Source organism: Canis lupus, chromosome 36 (genome assembly GCF_003254725.2).
Source record: "Canis lupus dingo isolate Sandy chromosome 36, ASM325472v2, whole genome shotgun sequence".
In the NCBI taxonomy this organism is placed as follows: Eukaryota; Metazoa; Chordata; class Mammalia; order Carnivora; family Canidae; genus Canis; species Canis lupus.
In genome coordinates this window covers 10,100,873-10,120,136 of record NC_064278.1, presented here as the reverse complement: position 1 = coordinate 10,120,136, position 19,264 = coordinate 10,100,873, and the positions used below count along the sequence as shown (strand labels likewise).

General features: G+C 37.2%; 1 protein-coding gene across 14 annotated transcripts in view; it reads left to right on the top strand.

The window, feature by feature from the left end:
• The window catches only part of COBLL1 (cordon-bleu WH2 repeat protein like 1), a 162,382-nt gene that overhangs the window by 85,782 nt on the left and 57,336 nt on the right, over nt 1-19,264 (top strand). For all 14 annotated transcript variants that reach the window (XM_035696032.2, XM_049106343.1, XM_049106344.1 and 11 more), the window contains one exon: nt 11,095-11,280. In XM_035696032.2, coding sequence (XP_035551925.2) covers nt 11,095-11,280 — 186 coding nt within the window. The remainder of the gene's footprint in view (nt 1-11,094; nt 11,281-19,264) is intronic.

The window sequence follows — 19,264 nt, the reverse complement described above, 5'->3', positions numbered from 1 at the left end:
CTGAAAGATTTTAAAGTGGGAAGGACTTCCATGTGTAAAACAAGAAAGGTTCTTGAAAGGCAAGGCATCCAAAGAGAGGAGTTTCATTGGTTGATTGCAAAGAGAATGTCCTCTGTTCATGGCATGAGCAGTGGGTGCTTTTGAGCACAGTGTGTATGTCGGATTACCTGATGCTGGAAGTGGGGCATAGGTTTTTTTTTTTTTTTTTTTTAAAGATTTTATTTATTTATTCATGTGAGACAGAGAGAGGCAGGGGGAGAAGCAGGCTCCCTGAGAGTCCGATATGGGGCTCAATCCCAGGATCCTGGGATCACGACCTGAGCCAAAGGCAGATGCTCAACCACTGAGCCACCCAGGCACCCTGAGGCATAGGGTTTATACAGAACAGTACTTCTCTAGATTATTGGGTAGGAGGTGAGGCTTCAATCAAGATGTCAGCTGGGACTGGTCTCTGCTGAGGTGAGATCAACTTTCAAGCTCACAGTCAAGGCTGTTGGCAGGCTGTAAGTCCTCCTTAGCTGTTGGCCAGAGACAAAGGGAAGCTGACAACATGGTAGTGGGCTTTTCTTAGAGCTAGTGAGAGTGCCTAAAACTGACACCACAGTCTTTTGGTAACCTAATCTCAGAAGTGACATTCTTTGCTACATTCTATTCACTGAACCTGAGTCACTAAATCTAACCCACATTCAGTGAGAGGGGATTACACAAGGAGCCAGGTCTACTGGGGGCCATCTTACAGGCTCTGTATCACAGGAATATATTTCATTTACTATAGTATATAGAAATATTATTTAATATGTAACCAATATATATATATTACTAATAGATATTTGATATTTTTGTAGTAAACCTATAAAATGTATATTTTACACTTAGAATACATCTCCACTCAGATGGTATATTTTCATTAGAAGAGCTTGATCTGTATTTAGTTGTCATAACATTTATAGTTAATAGATCCAAATACTGGAGTTGTTCCAAATATACTTAAATAGTTTCCAATAACTGAATCAAGTATCAGTTTTAAAATATAAATTAAACTAAAAGTATAACCCCTCAGCCACGCTAGTCATGTTTCAAGTGCTCAATAGCCACTTGACTACTTCCAGCATAGTTCTAGAAGTCTGGCTGCAAAAGGAAGGAGGGAAATGAAATGATACTTGGAAGGAACAGGAAAGTGGAAATTAAGATAATAGAAATCAGTACACTTCGTGTGTGTTTTCTGAAGGGGAGAAGGAGAGAAATCTAGGGTGATGGAAACCCAGGATATAGTTCAGTTGTTTGGATTTCTGATCAGATTTGAGTTGAGGTGCAGTGGGTACAAAAACCCTAAGTGATGAACGGCTTGTGGTAGGTACCTGGTATTCTGAGTGTTGAAATGTGAAAGCATTGAGTGTGGGAGACTGAAACCAGAGGCTTTTCAAACTGTTTTTTTGAGTTTGTCACTCTGTTCATCATTTTTTCCTAGTGTGTATGCCAAGACCGAGGAAGGCACTTGGAAATGGAACCATTTCCTATGAGCTCAGAGGAGAGAGACCCTTTCCTGACCAGGGTCAGAGTGTTGTCAGGATAGGAAGGAGTTCCCTGGGCATGGGGGGGTTCTGTCCATGGCACTCTTTCAACCAAATGTTATTTGTAAATTATCTCAGACACTGTGCTCTGTTCTCAGGTGTAAAATATTTTATCTGAGCTTCCATTTTTGATCTCTTAATAACATTATGCACAAATCTCTGTATGTTAGATGTGGAAAGGGACCTGCGATCATCTATCTAGTTCGATACCTGTATTTTGTTAATGAAGGAATGAAGGACCAGAGAAATGATTAATTTAAGGTGACACAAGTAACCCATTTAGGACACTCCCATGCTTTTTGATTCCCAGTACTTTGTGTCCACAACTCCACCTGGGGAAGTAGCAGTCTCTGTTGGTGTGAGTGGGCACTTGCACATCTCGCATCTGCATTTCTGCTTAAATACCAGAGATTATTTAGATGGCTCTTGTTAAGGTTATCGAGAGGATTTGGTACCATATTCTATGTGCTTTGGAGCAAGTTTCTTAACCTCTGCAAACCCCAATTAAATAGCAATGGTAGCTGCCTCATAATATTAAATATAGAAAAAAGGCTCCTACACAGTTCTTAGCAGTAGATATTCAATAACTGCTCAGGTTTTTTTTTTTTTCTTTTCTACCACTTGGCTTTTGCCCATTCATTTTTTTTTGTTGTTTTATAGGAATGTTTCAGCTCCCAAAGGGATGGCATAGTATAACAGTTAAGAGCACTTGCTTTGGAATCCAACAGCTTGGGTTTAGATCTTCACTCCAGCACTGATAACTAAGTTCTTGAAACACGTGCACATCAATTTTCTCATCTGGAACGTGACAATGGGCACACTTACCTTACACAGTGCTGTGAGGATGAGTTAGTAGATGTAAAATACTTAGGGCAGTTTCCAGCAGAGCCAGCACTCAGTGGTAATATGAGTTGTTGATGATATGGTAATAAAATAGGATGAAACTGTTTGCTTTTTCTGTTGTGTTCATTGGAGGCATTTTGGGGACGTGAAGGCACTAGCCTATAAGTGCTTACTCTGGTGTGAAGAATATCCTTGCCTCTTTATTTAGTACATTATGCCACATGTACCCAAAAGATGAGTTCCATTCCTAAAAAGTGAAATTAGGTTATTCTTTCCTCCTGTCAATCATGGTCCTCACTGGTCAAGGGAAGCTATAGTTAGGACATCTGAGTTCTGACCCACAGCAAGTTACCAAACATCTGGGCAAAATGAAGGAGGTTTCTTTCCAGAATTCAATCTGGGCCCATTTATTCCTTAATCCTCTTCCACCCAGCCCACCCCCTCCAATAGGCAGATGATTGAGAATCTTCTGGAGGGTTGAATACTTTTACTTGTGTTGGTCTCTTTGAACTTTTTCTGTCTCTGATCACAAAATAGTTGATTCTCAGCAACCCATCAAGCTCTTATTCTCCTGTGAACTCATGGAATTGATAAAACCTTCCCTCTTTTCTTCTTTTCTTCCCTCAGTTAAATCAGTTAAATTATAGACCACCCTGCCTTGTGGCACTTAGCGCTCTATGTGCTCTCAGCGAATGAGACAGGCCAGGTCCCAGCTGTCCTGGAATTTTCATTCTGGAGGCTAACATCAAATAATAAACAAGTGAATACATGAACGAGCAGAATGATATCAGATAGTGCTAAATGTGATGAGGACAAAACAGTTATGTGAAGACTAGCGAGAGATGGGTGACGATCAGCGTGGGCACCTCTTTTGTGCTGCCAGAGAATACCTCTGTCGGGGGAAACATTTGATCTGCAGTCTGAATGAGGTCAGGGGCAGGCAATTTGAAGTTCTATGGTTAAAAGCAGTTTGGATAGAGGCAGCAGCTGTGTAAGTCCTCAGAGATGAAGGGGTCTGGTCTATTTGAGGAAGGGAAAAGATGCCAGTGGAATTACACAGGGAGTTGAAACAGAGTAACCTGAGGGGAGCTCAGAGGTCTGCAGAGGCTAGGTCAATGCTTTCCCAGACTCCCCTGCATCAGAATCACTTGGGAGTTGCCAAATGCAAATTGCAGGGCTCTACCCCCCAGTGTTTCTGTTTATGTAGGTCTGAGGTAGGGCCTGAAAATGCATTTCTGACAAGGTCCTTGATGCTGCTTCTCCTGCTCTAAAATCGCACCTTGACAGCCACTAGGATGGCTCATCTAGGGCCTTGTAAGCCAAGGACAGGAATTTGGGTTTTATTCTCTGTGCGTTGGGAGGCCAGTGAGAGATCGAAGAGGTGATCAGATTTACATATGTAAAAGATCACTCCTCTACTGCGGAGAAAAGGCAGGGAAGGAGCCTGGGCTGGGAGATGAGGGCCTTGTGACCCAGGAGTGACAGTGAAGGAGGAAGACCACAGTAGATTGTGTTGTTGCACAAAGAAGCTGAGGGAAAAGGATGCCCAGCATGATTGCCGCACAGCTGTGAAATGTGTCCTTTTCACACATTTAGGATTTAGGAACTTACTCAGATGTAACTGAGAGGACTCCGGTAATTGTGAGATTTGCACACTAGGTGATTGGTGACCTTGACAAGAGAAATGTCTGTTAAGAGTCGTATAATTTTTTGGGTCTCCCTTTGTTGCCTTTCATTATTGCTTCTCTTTTAAAGCCGCTTTGCAATAGTCACTCTAATTTCATATAAGCTCGTCAAGAAAAGGAACCCTTTGTTGTTCTTTTTTTTTTTTTTGAAGATTTTATTTATTCATGACAGACGCACAGAGAGAGAGAGAGGCAGAGACACAGGCAGAGGGAGAAGCAGGCCCCATACAGGGAGCCTGATGTGGGACTCGATCCCAGGACTCCATGATCACGCCCTGGGCTGAAGGCAGGCGCTAAACCGCTGAGCCACCCAGGAATCCCCCCTTTTTGTTGTTCTTAATTGCATTCCCTCACGCGTGTAGCACAATGTTATGTCTGCCATTGGAACAGATTTATATTTAATAAATAAAATAATTCTTTTATTTCAGTAAACCTGGAGAGAGACACTAAGACATTGCTTTGAGGAATTGGTCTGTAATTTATAGCTGAAATGCATGGTTTAGGGGCCACCAAACATTGCTAGTTATTTTGAATGGCTGCCTCCCCAATACTTACCATAATATATCTTAGCTTTGTAGCCCCCTATACTGAGAAAAGGGTGGCTGTTCAGTTTTTTCTTTTTTTTTTAAGATTTTATTTATTTGTTCATGAGAGACACAGAAAGAGAGAGGCAGAGACACAGGCAGAGGGAGAAGCAGGCTCCCTATAGGGAGCCCGATGTGGGATTCGATCCCAGGTCTCCAGGATCATGCCCTGAGCCAAAGACAGACGCTCAACTGCTGAGCCACCCAGTCGTCCCTGTTCAGTTTCTTTTTGGTCATTAGAATGTAATATGTAAAAAGCCTATTGTTTTAAGACTGACTATTCCACTTTTATATTTTTGTCTTTAATATTAGAGCTGTATTTTTGTATAGTACTTCCTTGAGTGAATCTATAGGAATACTATATAAATATAGCAAACACATGAGGTCCCACTGGACTTGAGTAGCTTCTTAAGGATTGTACATATATTTCCTATATAATTTAAAGCTCTTTTTCTTTCAAAGTAAGAGGGATTTGAGTAGATTTCCGTTGTTTTGCTGAGCTTCTCATTTATTGCTTTTCATTTATTTTAAGGATATTAATATTGACAGAGATGGAGTAATGTTTACAATGGGCACATGAGGGGCATGTGGGTGGCTAGGTGGATTGAGCAGCAGATTTTTGGTTTTGACTCAGGTCATGATCTCAGGGTCCTGAGATCCAGCCCCACTTGGGCTCCGAGCTGGGGTGGGGCCTGCTTAAGATTCTCTTTCTCCTTCTCTCTGCCTCTCCCCTACTCATGCTCTCCATGTCTCCATGTTTGTCTCTAAAATAAATAAATGAATCTTAAAAAAAAGGGCACATGATTGTGAAGTGCTTTGTAAATCAAGTGATAAAAAGACCAATCAGTAGTAATAGCAGGATACCGATTGAATTCTATGTTAAAATTGTTTTGATATTTTAAAAAAATGTTATCGCATAGTGTGAAATTGTACCTTAATTTTCATTATAAAAATTGAGTACAATATTGAGATAATTTTAATGAATAAAGCATTATTTTAGGGGGGGTGGTATATATGTTTATTACCTTGATTGTGGTGATAGCAACACAAGTGTATTCATATGTACAGACTTACCAAATTGCATACATTAATTGCAGTTTTTTGCATACCAATTATACCTCAAGTTGGAGGGAAAAAGGAAATTATGTGCTTCAAACAGAAATAAGTATTCATATTGTAATGAATTTACAATTCATATTGTAAATGAGAGTATGGATGTATATAATACTACTCAGTTCACCATCTTCATTTTTGATGTTATGTCTTGTTATTTTTAAGCCTCAAAGTTTGCCATTGTTTTCTATTATGGCTGGTGGCCTCCATAGAGTGAAAATTGATAGTCCAACTAGACCACTGGGGAAGAAGAGCTTATTTGAAAATCCCCTGGGTAGGAAAACTGGCTCAAACTTCCTATTTAAAAGGGGTGGGGTGGGGTGCCTGGGTGGCTCAGTTGGGTCAGTGCCTGACTTGGGCTCAGGTCATGGTCTCAGGCTCAGGGTCCTGGGATTGAGCTCAGTGTTGTCTGTGTCAGGCTACTTGCTCAGTAGGGAGTCTCCTCCTTCCTCTCCCTGTACCTCGCCCCATCCATCCCTACCATGTTCGCTCGTGTGCTCTCTCTCTCTCTCTCTCTCTCTCTCAAATACAGTCTTTAAAAAAAAATGAAAGGGTGGAAGGACTTCAATGACCTTTACTGTGATTTTAAACTACTAATAAAAACTAATATTTAAAAAAAAATAGCATTCTTAAGCAGTAAATTAGTTATTGCATGTTGATGTGTTAAAAATATATAGAGATATAAATATATATATATATATATATATATATATATATATATATATATATATATATATTTGGTATTACCAGAACTTCCTACATCAGGATTAGGTTATAAATTTTGATTTAAACTATACCTTTGGCTTTGGGTGACATTTAATTTTAGTGCTCCAAAGCATCTCAGTCAAAAAATTAAGAACATCGGAAGAAAAAAAACCAAAAACCAAAAAAAAAAAAAAAAAAACCAAACAAAAAAACCCCCAGAACATTGGAAGAGATGTGAGTAGGTAAAAGGTATTTTAAAAATTTTGTTCCTGAGTAAAAGGCTGCTAACAAAGTCTAAAATCTTCTTAGGATTCAGACCAAATCCAGGCCTCTACCAAGTATTCTCACTAGACGATACTGTGTAGTAAGCAAATTTTAACTGACACATTTTCAAATTTAATGTAAATGGATCACAATAGGCCACCAACATAGAAATGATCCTACAGTTCTGCTTGCCTGAAGTCTACTTTTCTTTCAAGAACTGAGTCCTATATCTCTTCTTTTTGAAGTGTATACCTTCTCCCCCCCTCAAAGCTAGTTTCCGCATGCTCATTGCTCTGAATTTTTAAGGTTACTCCTCTTTTATATGACACTTATGTTTTCCTGTGTGTCCATTATTTAATTACTTGGACATTACATCTATCCAGTTTGATTTCTAGTTCACTGTAGAAAGATCTTGGTCTGATGACCAATATGGTTTCCAATTATGAACAAAGGTCACAAATACTGTATTATTTGAATAATAGGGAACACTACAATGTTCTTGAAGTTCTGTGTAAATAATATTTCAACTAGTGCTTTATTCTGCTTTTTGTTTTTCTTTTTAAGTTGGCTTATCTTTAGTAATTTCAGATAGGTTTTCATCCACAGACTCAAAGTACTTTAAGAAATAAAAGTCACATATACACAGAACATTAAAACTCTGAATCAGAGTTCATTGTGGTGTGCAATAGAGAGGAAAGATGACCCAAGGAATTGTCACTCAATCTGGACGTTGAAGGATAAATAATACGTGTAAAGGTAGAGAGGTTGGGGGCGGGGGAGCACTTTCAAATGGAGACCAAGATGAGTCACATTTGGAGAAGAGAAAGTTCCTGGAATGATGAAAGTCAGGGCTGAGAGGAAGATGGCCCCAGCAGGAGGTGCTTGTCAGACCTCTGTACTGCCACTGTATTTTGTTGTTTTTAAAAAATATTTTATTTATTACTTGAGAGAGAATGAGAGTGAGAGAGCACAAGCAGGAGGAGGAGCAATGGGAGATAAAGCAGGCTCCTTGCTGAGCAGGGAGCTCATTGATGTGGGACTGGAACCTAGGACCCTGGGGTCATGACTTGAGCTGAAGGCAGACACTTCACTGAACTACCCAGGTGCCCCTGTACTGCCACTGTTGAGAGCCAGTCCTGCACTGGACCGAGCTCCTGCTGCTTCACCTCCCTGCTTGTGGCAGTTGGGCTTCTCTTCAGCCTTCCTGATGAAACTCTTAAAGCCTGAAGTTTCCCAGTTATTTCCTGCTAATAAATCCAGCATCTATTTTTCAGTACTCATCTTCTTAAAAATAATATATAATCGATGTCTAAAAATCCAACAGGTAATTCTGACCTAAAGATTGATTCTCTTCCTTGGTATGGAGGACTTTTCCTTCCGTTAGATGGATAGGTACCTCTACTTTTGTGGGAAACAGTCCCTGTATTTATTCAGTAGATATGAGTGTCTGCTCTGTGACAGGCACTGTTCCAGAGATTCTATACATTTGCATATATTTGTGGCACAGGGCAGTCCCTATTGTCCTGTGATTGTTTATTCTTTAATGGAAAGAGACATGATAAACAGGTTAGTCGCTGGTAAGCCCAAAGGCAAAAAGTAAAGCAGAGAACTAGAGGTCCTATCATCTTGAGTCAGGAATGTTCTAGGAGTTTAAAAAAAAAAAAAAAAAGCGTGTGGGGAATTATTCTCGATGTGTTCAAGAAAGGGCAAAAGTCACAGTATTAGAGTGCCATGAATGCAGGGGGAGAGGAAGTTAGACCAGAGGTAAGGTAGGACAAATTGTAGGACTCTAGATGTTATTCTGGGTGAAGTCAGAAGTCATTGGACGCTATGAGAGGAAGTGTGCTCATTGGATTTACAATTTAAGAGGATCACTTCAGCTGCTATGTTGAGAATAGAATGTAAAGTGGCAATGCTGGGAGCAGGGAGCCTGCTTTTAGCAGCTTTTTTTTTTTTTTTTTTAAGATTTATTTATTTATTTATTCATGATAGACATAGAGGCAGAGACACAGGTGGAGGGAGAAGCAGGCTCCATGCTGGGAGCCCGAAGCGCGACTCGATCCTGAGACTCCAGGATTGCACCCTGGGCCAAAGGCAGGCGCTAAACCGCTGAGCCACCCAGGGATCCCCTAGGAGCCTGAACAGAGGTGTTCGGTGAACAGGGTTGTTGTTGGAATCCAGGTCTATCACCTGGAGCTAGCAGGAGTTGTCGGTGGATTGCAGCTCTATGTGTGATGGGATTTTTTTTTTTTTTTTTTTTTACTCAAGCAACTGGGAGAATTGTGATTTACAGAGATGGGAAGACTTGGAGAGAAAAGGATTTAAAAGAAGACGTTAAATTGAGTTGGAGATTCCAGTTAGTCATCTGAGTCCAGATGTCAAGTAGGCGTTGGATTTACAAATCTGGAGTTGAAGGGAGAGATCCAAGTGAATATTTGGTGTTTAAGATTTCCTTCATACAGATTTTGCAAAAATTCTTGTTCTATGTATTGTAACAATTTTTAAGATCCATTTTTGCTGCTATTGTAAAAGAAGGCTTTTTTCCCCCATTATACTCTCTGACTAATTTTGCGTTTGTATTGTATAGGCCATTGACTTTAGTGTGTTTATATACTAAGCTGCTTTTCTGAATTCTCTTATTTATCAAAGTTTAAAAAAAAAATTAATTCACTGATTTCTTACCTCCTTTGACTTTTCTGTGGATTTTTACCAAACTGTTCAATTCTATGAAGTACCAGTTTCTTTCATACTCCATTTGGTTTCCTGTGCCTGAAATATCAATTATTTCTTGTTTTTTTTTTCCCTGTGAGTTTCTATTCATTCTCCTGAACTCAACTCATGTTTCCCATCTGTAAAACATTTCTGGGTTCCTAGGAAAGTTTCTCTTTCCTTGAGCTTCATCTGTACATGCGTACCTACGTTAGAGCAGTCATCAAACTTTATCATGATTTCATATATATCTACCAGTCTGTTGGGGGTTTGAACTGTTTTGGGGTAGGAGCTGGGTCTTACCATTTTTAAATCCCCAGCGTTTAGCTGAATCTGCTACATAATGTCTGTTACAGGATAATTGTATGTTGAATACATGAGTAGTCAATTTCTACATATTAAAAACGTTTTGAAATTAGATGTTTCTCTCTCTCTCTCTCTCTCTATATATATATATATATGTATATATATATATATATAGTTGTTTATATATTGTTTCTGCTTTTCGTGCTGCCAAGTGCATAAAGGTGCTTGGATTTATGAGACCTTAAATTTTGAAAATACTAAATGGGTGGCTGTTACATATTTACTTACAAAGAAGCTCTTTTATCTTGTTTGGTTTTTACTTTGTGTAGGAAATGGGGAGAGGGAGGATTTAAAATATATATATTTTTGGAAAGCAGTAGTAGTTGTTCTTCCAAAAGCAATTAGGTTTTCATATAGGCAACATTTTCAAAAGTTTTAATTTGCATTACTTAGAAAAATATGTATGTCATTACTAGTAGTTAGTTTATATTTTTTTATTTTTTCAACCCAAGTCAATGAATTGGCCCATGTGAATTTTTTCAGGATGTCTATTACCTATTTCTGGTATAAATAGGTTAAGAGTTTCCCTAGTGACACTGAAGCATTAGAGTAATTATTTATAGAATTATAGATTTTTTTCACTGAAGCAGAAATCTATTGTATTAAATAACCACAGTTCATTGTTCATTGCTAAGTGCAATGGGAAACATACCGTGCTGCTTTCTTGCAAGGAGTTAGAGAGATGAAACTGGTACCCAGAAAAAAAAAAAAAAAAAGGAAAAAAAATGTTACATCTATGGAATCTTTTGTATTTGCTGTATAGGGAGAGACTCCGTATGTTGAAGCGTTTGAAGAATAGGTAGGGGTTATCTGGATAGAAAGGCCAAACGCACTAGACTGGAAACAAATAGAATAAACGGCACATTAGGCAAGAGCAATATGAGGTGTGGGAATGAGGTACTGATCTCCATCCTGACACATTAAGGATTTTTATGATTTATCTCATCAAAGAAAAAAATTACACTTTTGCTTAAAAACACATTAATTGAACTTAATGGAGGTATCAAATCTGTTATGTTTCTTTTTATTACCAAATAATTGAGTCCTATTATTGAAAACAAAAGAAAATGCCAATTAAAAAAGGGGAAAAAACCCCTTAATTCTCACATGTTAAACAGTATACATTTTGGCGCATTTTTTTCTAGATGTGGAAAATATGTACACACACACAATATTCTTATTAAATTAGATCATATTAGAAAGTTACTTTAAAAATAGATGTATTTTATTTTCTGTGTTTTGTTTTTATTTAAGGAGAAAACCAAAAGCCAAGGCACCACCTCCTCCAGCTGAGACCAAGCATCTTGATGCCTCTTCAGATGATACTGTAGAATCCTCTGCTTGCATCATGGAACAGAAAGAAAACACGATAGATAAAGACATTGAACTCTTAGTGGTGCTACCTGGGGATATTATCAAATCTACTACTGTTCATGGCAGGTATGATGGAGCTAATGAAAGAGCAGTAGGTCCCTTCTGTCATTGATACCTTCTGTTGTATATGTACTTTTTGATTTTTTTTCTTTGACAAAATACTTCGTCAGTTTAGTTATCTGTTAAATATGCTAAAAGGTGATAATTTTTTTCTAATATTTTAGTATCAATGCTATGAATTCGATGACCCCAGTCAAGTGACTCTTAAATTTAGAACTATTTTTCCTTTTACTACCTATTTAATACGTTTTCTTAAAAAAAAAGCCTTATCCAGAAGAAAAGTCATTGGTTGTATTAATTTTGTTAGTCCAACCTACAAAGCAAGCCAATAGCATATAAGAAAATTCTTTCCTTCCTCTCCAAATTATTCCTTCCATTTTAAGCTGCCTTGCTGAATCTAATTTTGCAGAAGTTACTACTTTTAAAATGTCATACTCTCTTTTGTATCAAAACAGGTAAGTTTATCTGTAAAACTAGTAGGATTTTTTTAGTTCTTTGAATGCTTATCATTTCATTAAAGTACTCATAATGTGGATACGTTTAATAGAAATGTAAAATTAAACTTTAACCTAGCAAGAAGTGGAAAGGTGATTTAGGAGGCCGATATTTTTAATACCTGTATAAAAATTGGAAAAATGGAATAAAGCCAAGTGTAATTTTCCATTTCATTTTGAAGTGGAAAGTTACATGAGTTGTATACTTGGTCTTGTTCCACCTTTCACCTTCAACTGCCCGTTTGTTATCAGGAATCCTGTTTTAGAAATCTAAGCTGATTTGACCTTTGTATATATAGAGAGAGAAAGAGAGAGAGAGAGAGAGAGAGAGTGTGTGTGTGTGTGTGTGTGTGTATATGTAGAATAAAAGAATAAGTAAGTAGCATATTGGGTATTCTTACAATGTGGTTTTATCTAGAAGAAACTCATTCAAGATAACCTTAACCTTAAGATTTACCATCAAGTTTAGGTGTAACTTCACAAATTATTGCAAGTGTGTGAAAATAGAAAAGTTTGGCATTAGCAAGCAGTATGTAGTATTGTGTATTAAATTTTTATTTAAGTTTTGTTTTGCCATTTCTTTTGTATGGAAAGTGGTTTTGGAGATCATGGGCTGAATTTTATTGAGGAGGTTGTGAAACCCGTGATTGTCCTTGGTGGGCTTCTAGCTCAGGGGCAGGTAATCATCTAGATTGTGCTTCTTTTAGGTAAGGAAGGCATCTTGTGAGTAGAGACTATGGCTAACATCTTCAATCCTTAAAAGAATTCTATTATCCTGGTTTAAAAATAATAATGATAATGGATGTGGCTAATTCAGGGGTAATGAAGGCAGTTCCTCTTATTTTCCCTGAAGTCAAAGTAATATTTCCTAGTCAGTATATTTCCTAGTTTTTTTACTGCTGCTGACAAGCAACAATGGTTTCTTCACCAGTACTCCTTAGACTTTGTTCTTAGGTAGGGATTTCCTTCCCTACTCCCCTTTGAATATCTTAAGTTTCAGCCACATGACTCTTTGTTCTAGAGAGTCTACTTTTCCACCTCCATGCCTTTTTGAAAATTTTTCCATCTGGAGTACTTTACCACCCATATTTTCTCCAATTTATGTAGCTCAAGTGACACTTGTATTGGCAAAGGCTCCTTAGTTTTCCCAGAATGAATTGTTACTCCCAACTTTCAAACTTCCCTGACATTTTGTACCATTGATGGTTATCATATATCGTTCTTTGCTGTAATTAATATGCAAGTCTTCTTGAGTAAACCACAAGATCCACACAGGCGTCATTACTTCATAGTGCTTAACGCCATTTCTTGCAATATAGTAGACAATAAATACATTAAAATGAATATTGCCTCCCTAAATTCTTATATGTAGATGGAGGTAGCAACTTAAATGGTATGTTCTGAAGAGACATTTGTTTGGATGGTCCCTGGTTACTTTCCTAGGTTCTTCTAAGTAAAGATAATTTCTCCACGTAGAGAACAAAAGAGTTATGTCCCAAATTCTGATAGCTTTTTAAAATTTGTTTAGGGCTGAAAAATTTTCCTGAGGGCAGAATTTGTTTCATATCTGTGTTTTCACTAGGGGATTTGATTCAGGGACTGTTCCTAATAGTTTTATCATTCAGGAATAACTCCAATTGTAGATCAGTGACTAATTTTTTAATACTAAGTGTTTATGATTAAGAGTGGTTGTGTGATTCCTGTTATCTTAGGAATGATTTTAAATATTTTAGGCTGCAATTGGGATATCTTAAGAGTATACTTTGAAGTATCTTGAATGTTACAGCTACCGGTGGCCCATGGCTAAGAAACAAAAGTGTTTAACTATAACAACAAAATGTGCAAATACAAATATTAGCTACCTAAAGTGAAGACCCATGACATGTATAACTTAAATTTCTTCTTGGTTTTGTTACTATAAATGAAATATGAAAAGTTTCAACAAAACAGTTCAGGAAGTTAGTGGAAGATTAAGGAAGAGTCATTTTAAATAAGTTTACATCATAATGTTTTCTTAGATAAGTCAGAGTTCATATGTCACTGTGAGTGATCTTCAATTTTTTGAGACCATCTTTCCTTAATTTGTCTAATATTCCTTGTGTATGCTATTTATTTTGGTAGTATTATTTAGATGTTTTTCCTTTAAGAATAATATCAATATTAGACTGGAATAAAGATTTAGGAAACATGCTTCATTTAACTTTTCAGATATATCCATTTATCTATTTATATTTTTTCCTCAAAATGTCTTCTTGGGGAAGAGTTTTAGAAAGTTTCTCTCTGTCTTCATACACAACTTATGCAGAGATATGCTCAGAATGTGATTTGCAGGAATGTGAACGCATAGCATTATCTTCAGAAGAATGCCCTTATTTGTACATTTATTTTTCACCAAAGAGCTTATTCAGATTAGGGAACACAATAAGGTCGGAGGTGGTAATAGACTTTATGCTCAGGAGGGAAACTAAAAACTTGTCCTGAAATAGGTTGGTAACTTTGCACTGACTTACCAATCTTTTGGTACTAGAGCTTAATGGTAATGCCTCTTTAAGGACCAAAAGTCACCCTTTGTCTGCCATCTTGCCGTTGCAAACTTTGCTCACATTGAGGGAAGCTTCAGTGCCAGCCTAAAAAGCCCTTGGGTATTTCTGTGTTCCGATCATGGATGATTAGATTGAAGGGAGATGGAATTAAAATATTTACTGTATGTGTGTGTAATATATATAGTGTGTATGTATATGTGCATATATAAATATATTTCATATATGCACCTATGCAGACATACATAAACAGCTGAGTGTGTGTGTGTGTGTGTGTGTGTGTGTGTGTGTGTGTGTGGTGGCGGAGTAAACAACCTTTTTCACCAGATGGAGCAGTTCTGTGCCTTACTAAATAAAAGTAAGCATTAAAGGATATTGCCGTTGGAGATAAGTTGCCTAGGGACTGCCCTCCTCAGAAAACGCTGCACTGTGCAACAGTATAAGTAGTGGTGTCTACAGGTACTTGGGAAAGTTAACTTTTAATGAAAATGAGCTTATGGGCTAAACTGTTATAAACACTACAGAAAATAAGAAAATACGTGGATGTGCTTCTGTATCACTCTAGATTCTTATAGACGGGTGTCTGCCCAATATGTAATTATTTCTCCCTAAATAAGCATGTGTTCCTTTTCCCGTCTATTCTCTTTCACTGGGACACTTTAAAAATAGTTTTCATCTGGGAGATTTGGTAAAAGATTGACATTAATCCTCTTTTTTTAGCCTGTGGAGGGAGCATTGTATGGCTTTATTAGCATACTCTCCTACAAAAAGGAGGAATAAAATCAACACCATTTATAACAGATATATTTTTCTTTTATACTCCTACTATAAATAGAAATTTGTTTTGATTTGAACAAATCTGAGAATGCCATGAGTGAAAACACAAATAAAGAAAGCATAGAAATTGAAGTTAGAAATTCTGGGTCTTAGAGTTGGTTGATTCCATAACTTGCTGTGTGACCTCAGGCAAGTCATCTTACTTCTCTGGCCTTTGCCTGTAAAATGACCCAGAGACCTGTTACACGTGGTTTGTGACTTAATTTGCCTGTTCAACTGCTCTAGTTTATAGCAGAATTGAGAGCCCAGTTTTGACTGGCACTAGGTAGCTCAGATAACTAGCTCAGAAATGGTTTATGTGGACTACAGTGCCATCTGTTGGAAGAAGTAGACTATGAAACATGACAATACTGGATCAATATGGGTTAATTTTGTTAAAAAAAATAATACAACAGTATGAATCTCAAGAGTTTCAAAATTTTATATCATACTTACATTTATTGAAAAGTATCAAATAAAGACAAATTGTAGTAAATACATTAATAGGCGAATAGATTTCAAAAACACACTGCTGAAAATCTATTCCTTGGCACAAGTCATGTTGAACTCCCTAAAAATGCTTAAATTTTGGTTAGGTACTGATTCAATTGCAGCTGCTTAAAATAAATGTTGGAATTATAACTGTTATTTCAGTATAACAGTGCTTGAGTTTTTATTGGTGAGACTGAAGAATCCTGTAATCTGGGCTCAAGTACTGCCCTCCACAACCCTAAGCCAGGGATCCCATAAGACTCTGTTGGCTAATTGCTTTCCTGGTTGGTTGGGAAAAGGTAACAGAATACTCATAAATGTCTTCTGACTGTCATTCTTAGGTGGACTACTCTCTTCTCTTCCTTTCCTGGCATCAGTGACCCTTGCTAATTTTCTTTTTAATTTTTTATAATTACAAACACAGTAATTGGACATTATATAAAGTGGAAAAATGCAGATAAGCCAAAAAACTTAAAACACCATGTCATTATTAAAAGACAGATTACAACTATTAATATTGTGGTATATAACCTTTTATTCACACACATGCACAGATACAAATGTATATGTATACACATACGTATACAGTCACTTTTTAAAAAACCAACATCATATCGCACATGCCATCTTGTTAATTTGTCTTTTTTTAGTTAATGATTTCTGACTTTTGTGTTAATAAAATTTTGTCTTATCCATTGTCCGTATTTGAACTGTACCAATTGCAGTGAGATATATTTCTAGTGCTCTTTATTTAATAAGGGGTGTGTATGTGTGTTTAATAGGTATGCTATTAAATCACAGTTTTTGTGAAGGTACTTATTTAGGACTAGCTGTGAATGTAACTTCCGAGATAAATGACCAAGTAGATTTAGCCTAAGGTGGTGAATTTCAGTTTTTCGAAATACTTGTTTTTAGCATTTGCTGTAAGAACTTTTGTCAGTTAATACTGATCTGATCTGTTATTGTCTTCAAATCTTAATTCTGTTACTTTCTCTAAAATGTTTCCTATAGCATAATTCAGTAAGCATTCTCAATGCTTACTGAATTAGGTTTATTTGTTTTATGAGATAAGGTTTATTTAGGTTTATTAGGTTTATTTGTTTTATGTATGTGATCCTATTCATTCATGCACATAGGAATAGTTAGCATTATTTCATTCCTGAACTCATTACTGAACTAGGTTGATTAACATAAGGTAAATAAACATCAGTGATAACAGGAGTGTTTGAAAAGTTCCCATATTATCATTGTAAGTCTAATTGGGTTGTTCGTATACATTTCTTTTCTTTTCTTTTTTTTGTTCGTTTACATTTCTAAGGGGCAGTTAGAACCATTTCAACTCAACTCAATTTTGAGGATGCACTGAAAATGGTATAATGCTTTACTGGATGCTAGGGCAGATTTAAAGAATTATAAGGAAGACTCTTATTCATAAAATTCAACTCCTATCAGATACTTGAAATTTATCTATTTATAGTAAGTCCTTATCATCATGCATCCTCATTTTCCTTTGACAGTCCCTGTTTATACCTGTTGTCCCAGATTAATTACTAATAGTGCCCCCTTTTGCTCTCAGGTGTCCCAGATTGGATGATAAATTACATAGCCACTCTACTGGAAAGTGACTTTGTTTAAACACTTCCAGGGGTTGGGAATTCACTGAGGCAGTTCTTAGACATCTTACTGATCTGAAAGCTCTTTGAGGAACCATGACCTTCATTTTTTATATCTAGTTGGATCTTTGAAACACAAAAATGATGGTCTTATCTAGCAGAGAGCAAAACTAGGACAAGATTACCCCTAACAGGTGTTATGAATGCATGAAGTGTCACTGTAGGATTTAGAGAGTGATTTAGTGATGTCATCATTTTTGAAGTAAAACTACAGCAGATAGCAGGCAGCCTGTTACAAACCATCCACCCCATCCTGAATCCTGATTTATGATTTATGAGGCTAAAATGTAGCTCTGTTACATAAGTCTGTTAGGACTTAGGAAATTATGTAAATGTAGACTGTTACATAAGTCTGTTAGGACTTAGGAAATTTTAATTTTGACTGTACCGTAATTGTGTATATGTTTTTCATAATCTGGTCATGTAACTTCTGTAATCTCAATTTTTTCATTCATAAAGCAGGCATAGCTTTTGTGGTGGTTGTGAGCTTTCAAATGAGATAATATGAAATTCACATGCGGGATTGTCATTTCTTTCTAAAGGGAGTAGGAAATGTCCCGGGGATTTCTCCATTTCAAAGAAGAGAGAAGTTCATAGAATCTTAAAAAAAGATCTGCCTTCCAGGAAATTATTTTACAAGAAGAGAAAAAAATCTGAAAATAATATTGCACAGTGAACTCTTAAATCATATAATAAACCTAAATTCAAAGTGATGGCGTGGTATGGAGGAAACACAATACTATTTCTTATTTGATTGAGGAAGTGATGACCAAGTTCAGCCAGTCCTTTTCTACTTCTAATAATTTGGCTTGGGTTTTGGGTGGACTGTTGGCATGCGCTCTCCTGCATTAGCAAACAGGAACACAATCACCTTCCTGTGCTGATTCTGGGGCAGAACTTGTTAGCCAACTGCTGTTTGTACAGCAACTTGAGATAGTTATCCTCAAAACAAAATTATTGTTTTTGCTAGAAATAACCTGGGTAATTGAATTAGGTAATTCTAAACTATACTCAGAAGATGATTTTGCTTTCTATGGTGCAGTTCGTGACTATTGAATCCCCAGAGCAGCCCCCATTGCACATAGAGCCTGCTTAAAGGTTAATGCCCTACTTTTATGGTGTTAAGGCTTCTATATGATAGAGTTAAGACATTTATTCCCGGGCAGCCCCAGTGGCGTATCGGTTTAGCGCCGCCTGCAGCCCAGGGTGCGATCCTGGAGACCCGGGATTGAGTCCCACGTGGGGATCCCTGTGTGGAGCCTGCTTCTCCCTCTGCCTGTGTCTCTGCCTATCTCTCTCTCTCTCTCTCTCTCTCTCTCTCTCTCTCTCTCTCTCTGAATGAATAAATAAATAAATCTTAAAAAAAAAAAAGACATTTATTCCCACCCTCAAAATCAGCTAGGTCAGAATCCTCGCTTCTGTACTTTTAGTACCAAATGCTGAGGCTTCAATGAAATACTTGAAGCATTTGAACTGGTCTGAGGTTATTTTTGGAAAAGGTCTTAGCCCAACTTAATGCTTGAATCTCACCTCTGTGTAAAGATGTCTTGACTTTAGATACAACAAGGCTACTAGTCAAGTTTATTAATTAAGGAAGAAAAAACCAGCTTTTGTGCCTGTGTGTGTGTGTTGAAAGTATATGAATCTCTTTTCAACAATTTTGCCTTTTCATACATCCAGTACCATGCAGAGAACTCAGGTGTATATTGTCGGCTATGTAAGATACCAGAATTACCTGAGCGAGAAATAATCACTGGTTCCTATAATATTCTCATTCAGTGAAACTGTCCTCACTGTACTGTCACTGTATCAGGTCCTGGGAATATACATTGCTAAGAGCTGGTTCTGCAAGAAAGGAGTTAATTTCTAAGTAGAAATGGAAGCCAAGTAACATTCTGAGGCCACTTTGTTCCCTGAGGTCTAGATAAGATTGGCCTGAACCCTTGTTCTAGATCTTGTGGAAAATTCATTCCCC